At 45.5% G+C, this 16,280-nt stretch overlaps 2 protein-coding genes across 5 annotated transcripts in view; one reads left to right on the plus strand and one right to left on the minus strand.

Annotated features, from left to right (window-relative positions):
• Positions 1 to 6,194, plus strand: part of LOC125760546 (uncharacterized) — a 64,454-nt gene extending 58,260 nt beyond the window's left edge. For all 4 annotated transcript variants that reach the window (XM_049420760.1, XM_049420763.1, XM_049420761.1 and 1 more), the window contains exon 8: positions 45 to 6,194. In XM_049420760.1, coding sequence (XP_049276717.1) covers positions 45 to 2,909 — 2,865 coding nt within the window. In that variant the 3' untranslated portion in view covers positions 2,910 to 6,194. The remainder of the gene's footprint in view (positions 1 to 44) is intronic.
• Positions 6,195 to 12,701: 6,507 nt separating this feature from the next.
• LOC125766003 (uncharacterized) lies at positions 12,702 to 14,954 on the minus strand. The gene has a single exon (XM_049431576.1). It carries the CDS (start codon positions 14,952 to 14,954, stop codon positions 12,702 to 12,704), a length of 2,253 nt encoding a protein of 750 aa, XP_049287533.1.
• Between the last annotated feature and the right edge of the window lie 1,326 nt (positions 14,955 to 16,280).

Below are 16,280 nucleotides of genomic sequence, written 5' to 3' on the forward strand. Positions count from 1 at the left end.
ATTGCTAATGAACCTCTTTTTCATTGTGCATTTTCTCTTTCCAGTATGATCCAAAGAGTCGACCAACATTTACGGAGTGTGTAAAAAAGTGCACACTGCTGTCGGATGTGTGCGAGGATAGCTACAACCATTTGCAGCAGCAGCAGCAAGCACACTACCGCATGAACATAGCTAACGGAAGTGCGATCTCGAACGGTGTTGGTGTGAATGGATTGAACGGTTCCACCAGCAGCAGCTCCGAACCGGTGCCAGCAGTGAGCGAGCACAGTTCCTCGGGCAGTAGCACATCCACCACACCGTCGGGCAGTGGAGAATATTCGCAAAACCCGCTGCACCATCGGCGCTCACTGTCGGAGAATGTGATCGTATTTCCACCGCACACGACGCCGAGTGATAAGGCGCGTTATCATATGTACCAACGGGGCAACTCAGTTGTTCGGCCGGCCGAACCAGCTATTCCAGAATCGCCCACCTACTCAAACCAAACGCTCCGGAAGGTCGCGGAAACGATGCTGCTGAAGGATTCGCAGTACAAACCACGCGCCAAAACGGAACAGGGTGCCGGCACGAAAGCGAACCCGTTCAGTGCGCTGTCGCAGCTCAAGGGCGTTAAAAAGATTCTCGGACCCAAACCAGCCGTAACGACGTACAGTTCTGGGGATTTGTTTAGTTCCTGCTTCGAAATATCGGCTCCATACTTTCGGGCCTGGAATTCGGTGCAAAATCAGATCGTGCGCAATGCACGTGATGGTAGGAGTTGTGTTGGTTTGGCAAGTACGAGCGGTTCCAGCTCGGGCGGTGGTAATGGCGAAGGGCAACCGAAAAGCTTACCAAACTCACCCACGTCACCGCGCAAGGAGTATGGCGAGGAGGACGACGAACATACGGCCGGTGGTGCGTTAGCGAACGAGTACCGCAAAGTGTCGCTCGGAAACGTTCGAAAGTATCGGGCCAGCTTCACCGAACTCTCTAGTCATCCACTGTACAAGAGTGGCCAAATTGAGACTGAAGTAACGTGTACCGGCGCGATGCCGTCGGTAAAGGCACCAACGGTGGCAAAGGCAGCGAACACAACCCCCTGCATCAGTGCTGCGGCGTCCGCAAATACGGTCAATTTAACTGCTGTAAAGAAAATGTCCAACGGTAGTGTTAAACCTATAATGCCTTCCATCGTGTCAGAGGATCCTGCTGATGAGGAATTGGAACTGAATGAGGAGGAGTCAAAAGTTGGTGGGAAAAGTTTGAAAACCCCCGGCAGCAGTAATGGTAGCAATCTGGTACATTTGTGTGGTAGTAATAATGGGGACAGTGGCACGGAGGAGGGTCAAGATGGGGCAAGCTGTGATGGAGAGTCAACCCAGCTGGAGGATGAAGAGGAGGAGGAGGAGGAGGAAGAGGTGGTTGTCGTTGTTAGGCAGAAGCATGAGGGCGACCAGAGAAATGGTGAAGATAGACTGATAAATGCCACAACTGGTACAACTATCCCTAGTGAGTCAAGTACGATAGGTCCAAGCGGGAAGGAAGTATGTCCAGAAGGAGACGGAGTGTTGGAGACACCGCGTATTCTCACCAGACGGGGATCAACGGAAAGTGGATTCTTCTCTTGTCTCAATGAAGACTTTGGCACGTACAAATCTTCACCGTGCTGCTGTTTGGAACAGATAGCACACTTCGAATCGACCGACCGACTGTCCATGTGTCGATGCATATATGCCGGGGCAACGACGCTTACCAGTGGCGGACCTGGAACAGCATCGAGCGGAACACCTGCCGATGGATTGACCGGTCTGATGTCCAACCAAACGCTAAACGACAGTTCGAGCATATTGTTTTTCGACGACAGCTCCACGACGGTCAGTTCGCTGCGAAGTATGGACGATTTGGAGCTTTCGGATTCAATACGCAAGCGTTTCAACCATCACCATCACCTGCATCACCTGCATCCGGTACATCATCAGCTGCACGGTCGGCATCATCACGTACTGAGCAACGTCGACATCGATGCACGTTCGATTGACATGGGTTTGATAAATCGTTTAGCGCTCGATTCGGAAATCAGCAGCATGATCCAGAAGAACCAGTTCACCAACCAGCTGCTGTACTGCAAAAATCGTTCGTCATCGATCTTTACCGACAGCTCGGACGATATCAGCAGCCTGGCCGGTTCGGACTCGCTGCTGTGGGATGACCGGTCCTGCCCGAACATGCCCAACACACGCTCGGCCCAGATCGCCAAAATCGTCGAGTACTTCGAACGTAAGGGGCAAACATTCAAACCATTCACTGTACCTGATACGCTTCAGCTGGGCGCGTCCGCCTCCGGGAGCCACTGCGGTGGTGCGGGTAGCTCGGTACATCTGCAGCATCATCATCACCATCATCATCATTACCATCGCCCTAGTGCGGCCTATTCGACGGGAGCGACTACACCATCCTGTATCGCGATGAGCGCTACGGTAACTAACGGTGTCGCAGCAGCGGCATCCGCAAACACACCAACAGCAACACCAAACGGAACAGTTAACGAAGGTGGACGAACACATGCGTCCACCGCAACGGTGATCACATCTGCTGCAGCAAACACAAAGCTGTCACAGGCCGAACTGAAGCAGCGCTTCGAATATGAAGCGTTCTGTTTGGAGTTGGAACGGAAGCAGCAAGCTTCCGGTGCCGTCCCAAACGCTCCCCAGATTCGGTTAAACAACATCTGCGAAGGAAACGTTCGCTCGAAGTTGCAACTGTTCGATAAGCTGAAGCAGCAGAGCGTTGCAGCGACTGTGGCCACTGCAAATGGAGGAGTCCCACTGACTAGTAGCACCAGCAGCAGCAGCGTCAGTAGCAACGGTAGCAGCACTAATTGCACCGCTTCCGGCAGCAACATGAACGGGTTAACCATAATAGATAAGTAGGGAAACAAGGGGTATGATACAATGTCGTTACAATCGTTGCCAAAAGCAATCCTTTATTACGGCTCTCATATGTAAGACCAGTAGGCAAAAAGTTACAAACGCTAAACAAAGCGGTATTTGCAGTTGTAGTAATATAAGTAGTACTATGGAACTACTTACCCACTGTAACGTGCGTTCAAAACAGACGGTTAGATAAAATTAGCAGAAAAACAATATGTTGTTATATATGTTTCTCCGTCCTAACCGTCAGTGACAGTGTAAAAAGACAAACAAACAAATTCATCAAAACATAAAACAAATCGAAATGCGAACCAAGTGCGCCAAAACAATTCTAACGTAGAACCTGATTAGATGTGTCAAACAAAACAACACAAAAGTAAAAACAAATCCGTACAGTTGAAAAGAGGAGAACATGTAGTAGAGTATACATATATATATTTCAATTTTTGCACCGCGCCATCGAGCCACTCTTGCCTCCCGGGCATCCATCCCTGTGCAATAGAAAATTAAGAGCAATAGTTAATAAACTTGTTTAGAAACCCAGGATCCGTGGGAGAAGTCTACGGACGCTGTAGTCGTTATTGTCGTAGGTGCAAATACGATCCCACAGTGTCGGCGCAAACAGGGCTAATGCTGCTGACGCCACTTCACTCTTCTCCCCAGGATGCAAAACTTCCATCTTCTAAAATGCTACCGCTGGGGCGTGAACAATTAGAGAAGCTAGTTAGCATTGGTGCAAGTAATCAAGAAAACCGTTTTTGAACGATCGATAGTTCCAGGATTTAAATCAACTGCATGAAGTAAACAATTTGCCAAACGTACTATTGTAGAAGCAGAGTTGTGTAACATACAACCTCAACAGTAAAAAAACACTTACAAACAGTCACAAACAAAAAGGAGAACAATCCGTTAACGAAACAGCGAAACATAGGGCAACTAGAAAATGCGGGATGCGAAAGGATGAACCACCACCCGCCCCCAACAGGTTTGTAGAAAGTCTGAATGGCCAACTTGTGTGAAAGAGTGAATCAATTCGTAAACTTTTTGACGTCCATTTTTTAAAAGCAATTAATCATTATAAATAGGTACACGGTAGAGATGGAAAAAGGTAGAAACAAACACAAAATATGTACATGGAGCGGAAGTAGAAAAGACATAAGAATCAAATATAGCCCGAAGAATATGGGAAGTTGTAAAAAACAAGGAGTAAACCATATACAATGTTTAAACGATGTGAGGATGAACACTTGTAAGGATGTTTGTTTGTTTTTTTCCTTTCTTTGTATGTCTCCTGTGAGGTGAACTGAACTGGTAGGATGTAGCAAAAAAACACAGCTGTGCAGAAGAAATAATGCCAAAAAAATGCGATCTACACACATGTACCACGCGGTGCACGAAATGGGCCCGCCTGTTCCTGCTATCCTTTCGATGTACGCATTCACTAACACTACACCCAAAACCACGACTATCAGTTTTCGGTTTTGCCCCTGCCGGCATATGTCTCCTAAGTCTTCCCTAAGCCCGGTGTAGGTGCTTCGGTGTTGCTGTGTTTTCCCTACGAAATACACAAAACGAAGTCGAAGTGGCAATTTTACATATTTAAGTTAAAGGTACCATCACATCATTCGAGACTCAGCATCAGGAAGTATGTTTTATCATATCGTTCGCCACTAATCCATTTGCTACCTCCACGCAACTGCTATTGCTGCTAGTTCTATTCTATTCTACCATTGGCAGCGAATCCTTAGCGCAAACCAATATCGTACAAGTATTCTTTTTGTCTGTTTTCTTCATTTTACCAACTAGTAAAAGATGGGCATGTTTGCAATATACTGATTTAGCTACGTATAGTGGATAGAGATTAGTTACGTTACGTTAAGTTAGTGTTAATTAGTTTGCAGCGTGTATGCTTTCAGGGCTTATCGAGACCCTCCTTAACAGTGCGGTGTCACTGTTTTAGCGACTAGTGTTTGAACAGGCAGCTCGGTTCCCGCGGGATGAGATTATTTATTGCTACTCTTCTATCACTCTAGATATACCTCTACGCCACTACAAGTGATCTACCACTTCCTCTTCGCGTTTAAGCGCATGTGCGCACTCTTGTTTAGCAAAAACAGATAAGAACTCTGCAAGGTCTTAGGTATTTAGTACGTTGGTTTAATCATGTCTAGATGTTTGGTTTTTTTTTCTTCCTTTCTTTCGTGTGTGTGCTGTAAATAGTTCAGTTAGAATGTGTACGAGCGCCACTAACGGTGCGTACTAATTTTAAATCACACAATCACACCCAATTTACAATCATCAGGAAAATCAGCAAGTATTACCGTACTATATTTATCACCCGCAGCGTATCGTTTTGTGTTGTTTTGTAATAACAAAAGTAGAAGAAAAAACAAACACAAACGATCAGTTAAGTTTCACGATCCTTTTACCTGTTTTGTATGGAACGATTTGCGTTGCGTTGCACAGCAAGTGAACATAATACGTTTTGGTTTTGTCGTCAAACGCGCGTCTTTGTCGCGATAACATTTCGGATCCATCCATAACAAACAACCGTACACAACTATATATATATATATTCATACTGCATAGAGGCGGTGCCACACCGTAGTACAACACGCATGTTCGTTTATATAAAAGAGCAAAAACTGTTATTTGACGTTTCTTAGGTACCCTTACCGGACAGGTTTAACTATAGTAAATGTAAAAAAAAAAACAATGTTTTCTTCTTCTACCACCTGAAAGGAGGTTATGTATGCAGGGCTGAAAGAAAGTAAAGGAAATGTTTGAAGCAAAAAAAAACAAACAAAAAATTGGCAAAAATACGGCAAGGAATACAAGTTTTCACAATAGTTATAACACAACTGTTGCAATATTGGGTGCAAAGTGATGGAACGTTTCTTGCACCTAGCACCCGTTCCAAATGTATCGCTTGTATATAGAAAATATACATATATAAATTTATTATATATTTGAACGTAATTATTGCCGTACCATTGAACAGCAAAACGGGAATAGAGGAGTACACAAACAATTAGAACAAAATTTGTGCAACCATACTTCGAGATTGACCTGCAAAACATACGAAATAGGAAAAGAAAAGGGGGGAAAACCCCCTGCAAGACAGTTCGTGAAGTGAATGATTTACTTTTGTGGAAATTAAAATAAAACAAATCAATCCACCATGTTCCGTGGTGGCATTAGTACATGAGTTGCAAACTGTGTCAAATGAAATAAAAAAACTGAACAAAATGTTAATAAACATTAGTGAAAAACAAACAAGTGAAACAGCGGGTTATGTGGTATGTTTTCTTTTTTTTTAATTTAAATAATTGCATGTTGATGACATTTTTTAAAGGAGTACTTTAATATTGTTTCGGGGGGATAATAATCCTGCCATGAACATTATTTAAAAAACATCAAAACTGTAAAGATCATAAAACTTCAGAATCTACGACACCTTCCTAATTATAAACGAGAACCTACAGAACAAAAACCGAATTGTGTAGGACTATCGTATGCCGCTTCGTTTTCAAAGAATTTGTTCGTAGTATAAGACACGAACCTTAGCGAACGAAATTCAATGTTAAAAAATCGAACTTTTTTGCGGCTTGTTATTGTTGTGCTCTTATAATATTTTGTATTCAATATGAATACCCACAAAAATCCAACAATTGATTGCTCAGAGCGTAGGTTTACAGTAAGTTGAGTAAATAAGATTTATTTGAAATATTTGTCAAACGTTCTTTAGACCTTTTGCAAGTATTGTACAAGAACTTTATCTATAATATTAATTTATTTTTGTTTTATTTGAATATCACTGTCAAAAATTTACGACGATTAAAAAAAATCTATTTTAACAGTTTTTGGTATTTTAAAATTTTTTGTATTTGATGTAATCAGTATTTCGAAACTCACAGGAGTAACCCTGCTTCGAAAAAACGATAAGAGCGATAGGACCGAAGTAGCGCGGTGAGAAAAGGTATTAGTAAAACAGCGATAGCAAGCGAAGGACGTGTGTACGATATTCAGCTCCAAAAATAAATTTTACTGTTACAAGCTGTAGACAGGATCGTCTAATAAAGTGCAAGCGATAAGTGCGGTAGTGTACAAGCGTGTTAGTGTGTATCACGAGTACAATGAGTGATAGTGAAGGAGAAGATTTTGCACCAGCTACAACCTCAGCGTTTGTAGCCGATCGGAAGAGAAAGGATAACGACGAAGTGGCGTCATTGAAGAAAATGGTGGAAGAGCTTCAGCTACAACTCTTGCAAACCAAGCTAACGAGTGGTGAACGGGAGGAGAAAGTGGTGAACGAAGCAAAACACGAGGTGAAGATGGGGACCAGTGACGCGTTAATAGGGAGAATCCCGAACGTAAGGGAGCTACGAGAGGTCATAACCCCGTTTGACCCCAAGGACACGAACTGTCCAGACGCCGTAATGTGGTTAACGAATTTCGAGGAGACCGGCGAGGTATACGGTTGGTCAGAGGCGGTGAAGCTGCACTGCGCACGGCTCAGCTTAGGTGGATGCGCCAAATTGTGGTGGGAAGGTGTCCGAAGTGAAACCAAGACATGGCAGGGTTTCAAGATCGCGCTGGAGGCCGGATTCCCAGCGTCACGAAACCAAGCGTACTACCATAACTGGATGGCGTCGAGAAAATGGCGTACCGGAGAAACGCCAACCGAATATACGTACGCCATGTTAGCAATGGGACGTAAAGGCGGATTCAGCGAGGAAACGATCATGTGCTACATTGTGAACGGGCTAAGCGAAATGTGGCGCCGAGCAAGAGTGACGGTGGGACGTGTTACGACCATCACCGAGTTACTGAAGGAGATCTCCTGGGTGGAAGGCGTTGAAGCAGTAGCGGCGCAAGCTCGCGGCACGCGGGCGGACAGAGAGTCAGGGGGGAGACAACGGTGCTTCACGTGTGGTTCGTCTGAGCACGTTGCTCGAGACTGTGGCCAGATCAGAGGCATACAGGGCAGTGAAACGAGGCAGGGAGACGGAAATATTCGTAATGGTACTAGGCAGAGATTACGATGCTACACCTGCAACGATGTAGGACACATATCTACAGATTGCCCTCAACGCTTAGGAAATCCGAGAGGCGAGATGCGCAGGGCAGGAAACACGGTGATCCAAAAGCAAGGGCAAAGATTTCACGTGAACACGGTGCAGGAAGAAGAAGAAAGTGTTCAAAAGGAGGTAAGAGCAGGAAAAGTAACCGTTAAGGCATTGATAGACTCTGGGGCTAAAGTTTCCACCATCCGTGAAAAAATTTCAGGCTTTACCGGAACACCACGAAGCGTAAAAGGAGTTTTGTACGGATTCGGAGGAGCAAGGGTCGCGGTAAAAACGAAGCTAGGCATGAAATTACGGTTGGATGATGTAGAATTGGAAGCAGAGCCATGGGTGGTACCAGACGAGGCACAGCCAGTAGACATGATCGTAGGACGAGATGTCATGGTACAACCAGGAGTAGTTGTCACGTTTCGGGATGGACAAGTAACATTCAGCAAGGAGGCAACAAAAATGGAAAAGGAAGAAATGAATCAAAGGGCGGAGAACAAATCCAAAAATCAAGCTGCGATAGTAGATGACGAAATAGATATGGATGGGGATATGAACACGAAACAAGAGATCGTCAGGTTAATCAACGAATATAGAGATTGTTTCGCAAAAGAGATGAAAGAATTAGGAACGGCAAATGGAACAGAAATGAAGATAGAGCTTACGGGACATGGTCCAGTTTACGTTAAACCGAGAAAATTGCCATACGCACGTGAAACAGTAGCCAAAGAAATAATTACGGAACTACTACAAAACGACATAATCGAAGCGTCGATCTCTCCTTACAATAGTCCGATAGTGTTAGTTCAAAAGAAAAATGGAAAGTGGCGCATGGCCGTGGACTATAGAGAACTAAACGCGAGAACCGTCAAGGATCGGTACCCACCACCCGAAATGGAGAGATGTCTCAATGCACTCATTGGATCAAATGTGTTCATTACGTTAGACCTGTATTCGGGGTACTATCAAATACCAGTAGAACAATCATGCAGGGAGAAAACAGCTTTTTCGACACCTGATGGTCACTTCCAATTTAAAAGAATGCCTTTCGGGCTAGTTAATAGTGGAGCTGTGTTTCAGCGGGCGATCGACAAAATGGTGAAAGGGATAGGGCAAAACAGAATAGTAGCGTATGTAGATGATATTATCATTGGCGCTCGTACAGTGTATGAGGGGCTAGAGCTATTGGATAAACTGCTAACAGAAATACGGAAACACGGGTTTACGATAAATCTGAAGAAAAGCCAATTCATGAAAACGAATGTAGAATGCCTGGGCGTCGAACTTTCAAAAAACGGTATCCAACCCGGAACGGAGAAATGTAGAGCAATAACAGAGTTCCCCACTCCCAATGACAGCAAACAAGTGCAAAGATTCCTCGGGCTAGCAGGATATTTTAGAAAATTTGTAGAGAGATTCAGCATCATAGCAAGACCGTTACACGCGCTAACTAGAAACGAAACGGATTTTAAATGGGGCAAACAAGAGGAACAGGCATTTCGAATCCTGAAAGAGAAACTAACAGAAAGACCCTTACTGGCCTTATATGATCGGGAAGCAAATGTAGAATTACATACGGATGCTTCCAAGGAAGGGTTGGCAGGAATATTGATGATCGAGAACGCGGGACAATGGAAACCGGTTAGCTATTTTAGCCGAAAAACTACAGACTTAGAAAGCAGTTATCACAGCTTCGATTTAGAAGTTTTAGCGGTAGTAGCCAGTGTAGAAAGATTTCGACAGTATCTGCTCGGACGACCCTTTGTGGTAAAGACGGATTGTAGCGCGGTCAGGGACACATACGTCAAACGCGAAATGAACGCTAGGATTGCAAGATGGTTCCTAAAACTACAAGAGTACAACTTCCGCATTGCGCATAGAGTAGGGAAGAGCATGGGGCACGTAGATGCCCTCAGTCGCGGTGCAGTTGAATCACCCGAAGCGGAGCCAACAGTGGCAGAAAAAATATTAGCGATAGAAGCAGATACTGAGGATTTTCTAGCATCTATGCAGAGGCAGGATGAAAAGATAGCTAGCATCATGGAAAGATTACAAAATCCAGTCACCAACGATGCAGAAAAACAAATCCACGATAATTATAGGCTGGAACAACAGAGGCTTATGAGAAGGGTAGAGGGGGAATCCAAATGGGTAGTACCGGTCAGAGTACGATGGAGGATAGTACGCGCATACCACGATGAAATGGGTCATTTCGGAGTAGATCGAGTACTAGAAACGCTAAGAAAAAGGTTCTGGGTCCCGAAGATGCGAAAATACGTACAGGGGTACATAGAAGCATGCCCGAAGTGTGCGTATAATAAAAAGAAGACAGGGCGACCAGAAGGGTATATGCACCCAATACCAAAGGAGCCAGTACCGTTCCATACAGTACACATGGACCATTTGGGTCCTTTCGTGAAATCAGCTAGGGGGAATCAATACTTACTCGTAATGATATGCGGGTACTCGAAGTTTGCGATACTGAAAGCAGTGAGTTCAACAAAAACAGGGCCAGTAATGCGATTTTTGGAAGAAGTAGCGGCAATTTTTGGAACACCAAGCAGAATAATCACGGATAGGGGTACGGCTTTCACATCAAAAATATTCGAGGAGTACTGTGTGGCAAACGCAAGCCAACACGTGAAAGTAGCAGTAGGTACACCGCGAGCAAACGGACAGGTAGAGCGATACAATAGGACTATACTGACAGCACTGAGATGCTCTATAGAAGAAGACAGCCGAAGATGGGATGAAAAGTTACCACAAATACAATGGGCTTTGAATAATACACAAAATACCACAACGAAGCGAAACCCAAGTGAACTAGTCATGGCTTACTGCCCCAGGGACGTACACCAAAATATAATCGCGTTAATACTCCACGACGAGGACGATAATAGGACGCAAGGAGTTGACGAAATAAGGCGCAAAGTCACAGAGGAAACGATAAGGGAACAACAAAAGCAAAAAAAGTATTACGATAAAAAACGCACGGTACCCCAGACCTATGAAGTGGGCGACATGGTATTAGTAGAGCGTGACCTATTAGCAACCGGAGAGAGTAGGAAGTTGGAGGCGAAATATAAGGGACCATATTCTCTCTCTCTCTTCTTGGCTTTAACGACCTTACAGGTCACGCCGGCCATTTCTGGCTTACTAGACTTATTTTTACCACGTAGCCGGATAGTCAGTCCTTGCTACGGGGAGACGGTCCGGATGGGATTTGAACCCGGTCCGGCCGTGTGGACTGGCGCCGTTTATCACATGCACCACCGGGCCGCCCCCCATATTGGACCATATTGGATCGTAGAAAAATTGCCAAATGACCGATACGTAATCGAAGACATACCAGGAGCCCAAAGAACCCAACGACCCCTAAGAACGGTATACGCAGTCGACAGAATAAAGCGATGGGGAAAACACCCAATGTTAGAAACAGATGAGATCGATGACGGCTACATGGACAAGGAGATCGCTAGGGACAGCGATATAAATGTGGTGTCCGATTGTAATCAGTATTTCGAAACTCACAGGAGTAACCCTGCTTCGAAAAAACGATAAGAGCGATAGGACCGAAGTAGCGCGGTGAGAAAAGGTATTAGTAAAACAGCGATAGCAAGCGAAGGACGTGTGTACGATATTCAGCACCAAAAATAAATTTTACTGTTACATTGAATAATTTTTGACGAAATAACAGTGAGTATCGTATATTTATGCTTTTCTACTGTACTAAAAGGACATATAAAAAATTAATGCATGTTAGTTTATGTTAGGCAGTTTAGTTACTTTGAAGTACTTTTAAAAGTACATACTTTCGAATGAAACTGCTGCCAATTCAACCAAGTGTTCAAATAAACTATAAAGGCCTTTCTTTGACGAGTTCAAATTTTTATCTCCTCTCCAATACTACTGTAGGGTACGGCCTACTCCGGGAGTTTATATGGGGAAAGGAGTCAAGAAGTGGTCGATGGACATGCCAACAGACCACCTTGAGGGAGAGTGGAAGGGAGGCCAAGAGTAATCGATGGACAAGCCAACAGATTACACCTGGTGGGACGGGAAGGGATATCAAAAAACTACAGTTCTTCAACTGTGTATGGAGCTGAATTAGTATAAGAGTAATACTAACTCAATGCGTTTGGAAGATAAACTTAATTTCAATATATTTTACATTGGGTTCACATTGGCCCTCGACATGGTTCGTTAGCGATGTTCAGATAGACGAACATTAAACTATTTAAGTTTACTCCTAGGACAAAACTAACATTTTCCGGTAGATGGAGCTACCGTTCTTCTTTATCTATCTTTGTCCTAACTAATCTACTGTCCCCTAGATGGCGTTACGTGATCGCGGAATGCCTATCTTCGTTTCCAACATTCTGCCACCTTAAAATTGGCAAATTTTAACAATTTTCCTCTGTAATAACGCAACTTAACTAAACAATGTTCAGAGGTGCTGAAGGAACTGCTCTGGTGAACTGGTAGCATAAGAGCTGGATGCCACCTGCTGTTGATCAATTGGCTGGAAGCCCCTTTCCGCAGCTCGATCCCTGCTTTTGCATTAAGGTGCTTGGCTTGGAACTGAAACGTCTGCACACCTTGAGCTGACTGTCCGTCAACGTAGGAATCACAGGAACGTGTTGATGATCCCACGGGCTGGAATCACATCGAGATAACAGTTGCGTCCTGCTGAATGGTTGCTCCAACCATCAGTGTGTTATTCAACAAGACACCATTGATGATTGCTGGAGGCATGAAGTACCTCACGCCATTTAGTGGTGGTCCGGTGGCAATCCGCCTTAAAAACTGGGTGGTGTGGCAGATAAAACGAGTTATCGTTCACTGAAGAATCTGCCACCTTGCTCATATGGAGTAAGCGAAAGTGTTCATCCAAGTTGATATGTGCTCGTTGGGTGTCGGGTTCGCGTTGAAGTCGACGTAGAGTGCTATTCTTCGAATCACCAAGCTTGCCAATCATTTCCGGCTTTCGTAGAAGCTGAACCACGTACCTGTCGTCATCTCTGGTTGAAGTTATAGCGAGTTGAACTTCACTAGCTCGCTCTTCTCTGCTGCAGCTGGGTGTGTTGCTCAGGTCCTCGATGGCGAAGGCCTGCTTCATCAAGTCGCCCAACTGGTTCGTGTGTAAGGCTATCGTACACATGACTGGTGATGACGGTTCGGCAATGGTAGCGCTGCCGCTGACGATCCAGCCAAACTCAGTTTCTTGAAGGGTTGGCATGTTGTCACCTAAGGACAGGCGACCAATCCGCAAAACTTCGAAGAAGTGTCTTGTTCCCAAAATAACATCAATAGTTCCTGGTCGATTGAAGAATGGATCGGCCAGGATGCAAGTTTCAGGAACTTTCCAATGGCTGATGTTGAGTTCATGCGTCGGCATGTCCACGGATAACTTCGGCAACACAAGCAGTTCTATCGATGAGGTGTAGCTTGAGCAACGCGAATAGATGGTGGTCTTGACAGAATGTCGCACATTCGACCCTGTGCTGCCACCGATGCCTGCCAACGGGAGATTGATCAGCTTCCGTGGTAAATCCAAAAGTTGGGCCATCCTTTCTGTGATGAAGTTGGACTGAGACCCACTGTCCAGGAGAGCTCGTGCCGGATGGCTGATTCCTCCTCTGTCCGTTATGTTGAGCAATACGGTAGGCAACAGCACGGTAGATGGCACTGCTGTTGTGAGAGATGTTGTAGATGCCTCACTCGATGGTGGCGGTTGGACATCAACTCTTGGAGCTAACGCTGATGCTGGCCGGGACTCTTCCTTGTGAAGTAGGGAGTGATGTCGTCGATTGCAGACACGACACGACCGTTTCGATGGGCACTGTATAACATTGTGTCCAGTGCAAAGGCAGTTGAAGCATCGTTTCAACGATCTCACCTTTGCTACCTTGTCCGCTACCGATAACGCAAGAAACTTCGGGCATCTCTGGAGTGGATGGTCCTCATTGCATACCACACACGTTGAGGCTGGTGTGGTAGTGGTGAGGGCGTTGGTGCTCACCATCTTGCGAGAGGGCTTCTCCTGCGATGTACAGCTTTCGAGCACTTCGCACTGACGATGGATGAAGTCGAGCGTTTTGTAGAGATCAGGGAACTTTCCGTGTTCCAGTGAGCTTTCCCATGTCTTCCTGGTTTCGACGTCCAAGCATGATGTGAGTAGGTTAGTAATGATCAGGTTGCTTGTGCTGTCGATGGATTGTTTCATGAAAACCAATCCGTCCACATGGCTCTTGCAGGATTCAGCCAACGTCCGTAGCTCCTTGGCAGACTGTTTGGGTACATGCTTCAGCTGCAATAATCCTGCGATGTGCTTCTCGACGATCAGCCGAGAATTTTCAAAACGTTTCACCAAAACGTCCCACGCGCTTTGGAAGTTGTTGCTGTTCAAGAGTGAAGCATTCAAGATACCAGCTGCCTTTCCTTGGAGAGCCTTGTTCAAATGGTGAAGTTTGACGGCGTCAGATTCATTCGTTCTAGCCATGATGTCCAAGAACAAGGCCTTGAACTTTGGCCAATGTTCATATTGCCCGTCAAACGTTGGCATGGGGATGCTTAGATGATGTTGCATGCTGGTGCTGCTGCATGGTGGTGCTGCTTCTGGTGCGGGCTTCTTGTCGATAACAGCAACCTTCGCAGCCTTTGTAGCATACAATGTGTGGAAAGCTTCATCTTGATCCAGGTCGTCTTCCACGTCGTCTGGCATTTGCTCGATAATGAGGTTCATGAGACGACTTTGTATCTCCTTCAATTCGAGCAGCTGTTCTTGCTGGACTTGAGATAACGCAAGATCCTGCTGTTCGATGTTCATATTCGTCAGTTTGCGTTGCACTTGCTTGTGCTTGGTTCTCAGACTTAGAATATACTTGTCTGAACCTGACATCGCTGGTGCACTGACTTCTGCAATTTGTTGTTTGTCTGACTGCGGCGCCACAGGTATCACCTGCTCCATTTCTCTTTCTTGGTGTTCCTCGAAGATAAGAAAGGCTTCTTCTGGAGGCGGTGAACGTGTGACTGGCATCGGACTCGTTTCGTCGTCACGACCTGCTGATTTTTTTGACAATCGGCTACCACGACGTGTCCGCATAACAGTTTACTGATAAAGAACCAACCCGTCTGGTTGTTCTGAGAGGATGGCCGCAGCTGGAGGGCTGGCGTTGGAGCTTCCCTCGCTCGCTGAGCGCCGATGAATCGATGAGGAACCAACCCGTCCGGTTGTCCCGAGAGGATGGCCGCAGCTGGAGGGCTGGCGTTGGAGCTTCCCTCGCTCACTGGGCGCAGATGTATCGATGAGGAACCAACCCGTCCGGTTGTCCCGAGAAGATGACCACAGCTGGAGGGCAGGCGTTGGAGCTTCCCTCGCCCACTGGGTGCCGATGAGGAACCAATCCGTCCGATTGTTCCGAGAGGATGGCCGCAGCTGGAGGGCTGGCGTTGGAGCTTCCCTCGCTCGCTGAGCGCCGATGAGGAACCAATCCGTCCGATTGTTCCGAGAGGATGGCCGCAGCTGGAGGGCTGGCGTTGGAGCTTCCCTCGCTCGCTGAGCGCCGATTGGGAATCAACCCGTCCGGTTGTTCCGTGGTTGCAGATCAACGATCACGTTGATCCGGTTCGAAGGACCAAATTGTAGGGTACGGCCTACTCCGGGAGTTTATATGGGGAAAGGAGTCAAGAAGTGGTCGATGGACATGCCAACAGACCACCTTGAGGGAGAGTGGAAGGGAGGCCAAGAGTAATCGATGGACAAGCCAACAGATTACACCTGGTGGGACGGGAAGGGATATCAAAAAACTACAGTTCTTCAACTGTGTATGGAGCTGAATTAGTATAAGAGTAATACTAACTCAATGCGTTTGGAAGATAAACTTAATTTCAATATATTTTACATTGGGTTCACATTGGCCCTCGACATGGTTCGTTAGCGATGTTCAGATAGACGAACATTAAACTATTTAAGTTTACTCCTAGGACAAAACTAACATTTTCCGGTAGATGGAGCTACCGTTCTTCTTTATCTATCTTTGTCCTAACTAATCTACTGTCCCCTAGATGGCGTTACGTGATCGCGGAATGCCTATCTTCGTTTCCAACAACTACAGAGTTTCAATAAATGTATTTACCATCTGGGTTCATTTAATTCAATGTACAGTTAATTCCACGGGTACTACCTGTTATAGGAGCGATTTAAAATTAGACGGCTCACTCAAATTAATGCATAACATTCAACTTGATATCTGTAAATTAAATACAAAATATTTGTATTAATTTTTGTTAATGT

This window comes from Anopheles funestus, chromosome 2RL (assembly GCF_943734845.2).
Source record: "Anopheles funestus chromosome 2RL, idAnoFuneDA-416_04, whole genome shotgun sequence".
NCBI lineage: Eukaryota > Metazoa > Arthropoda > Insecta > Diptera > Culicidae > Anopheles > Anopheles funestus.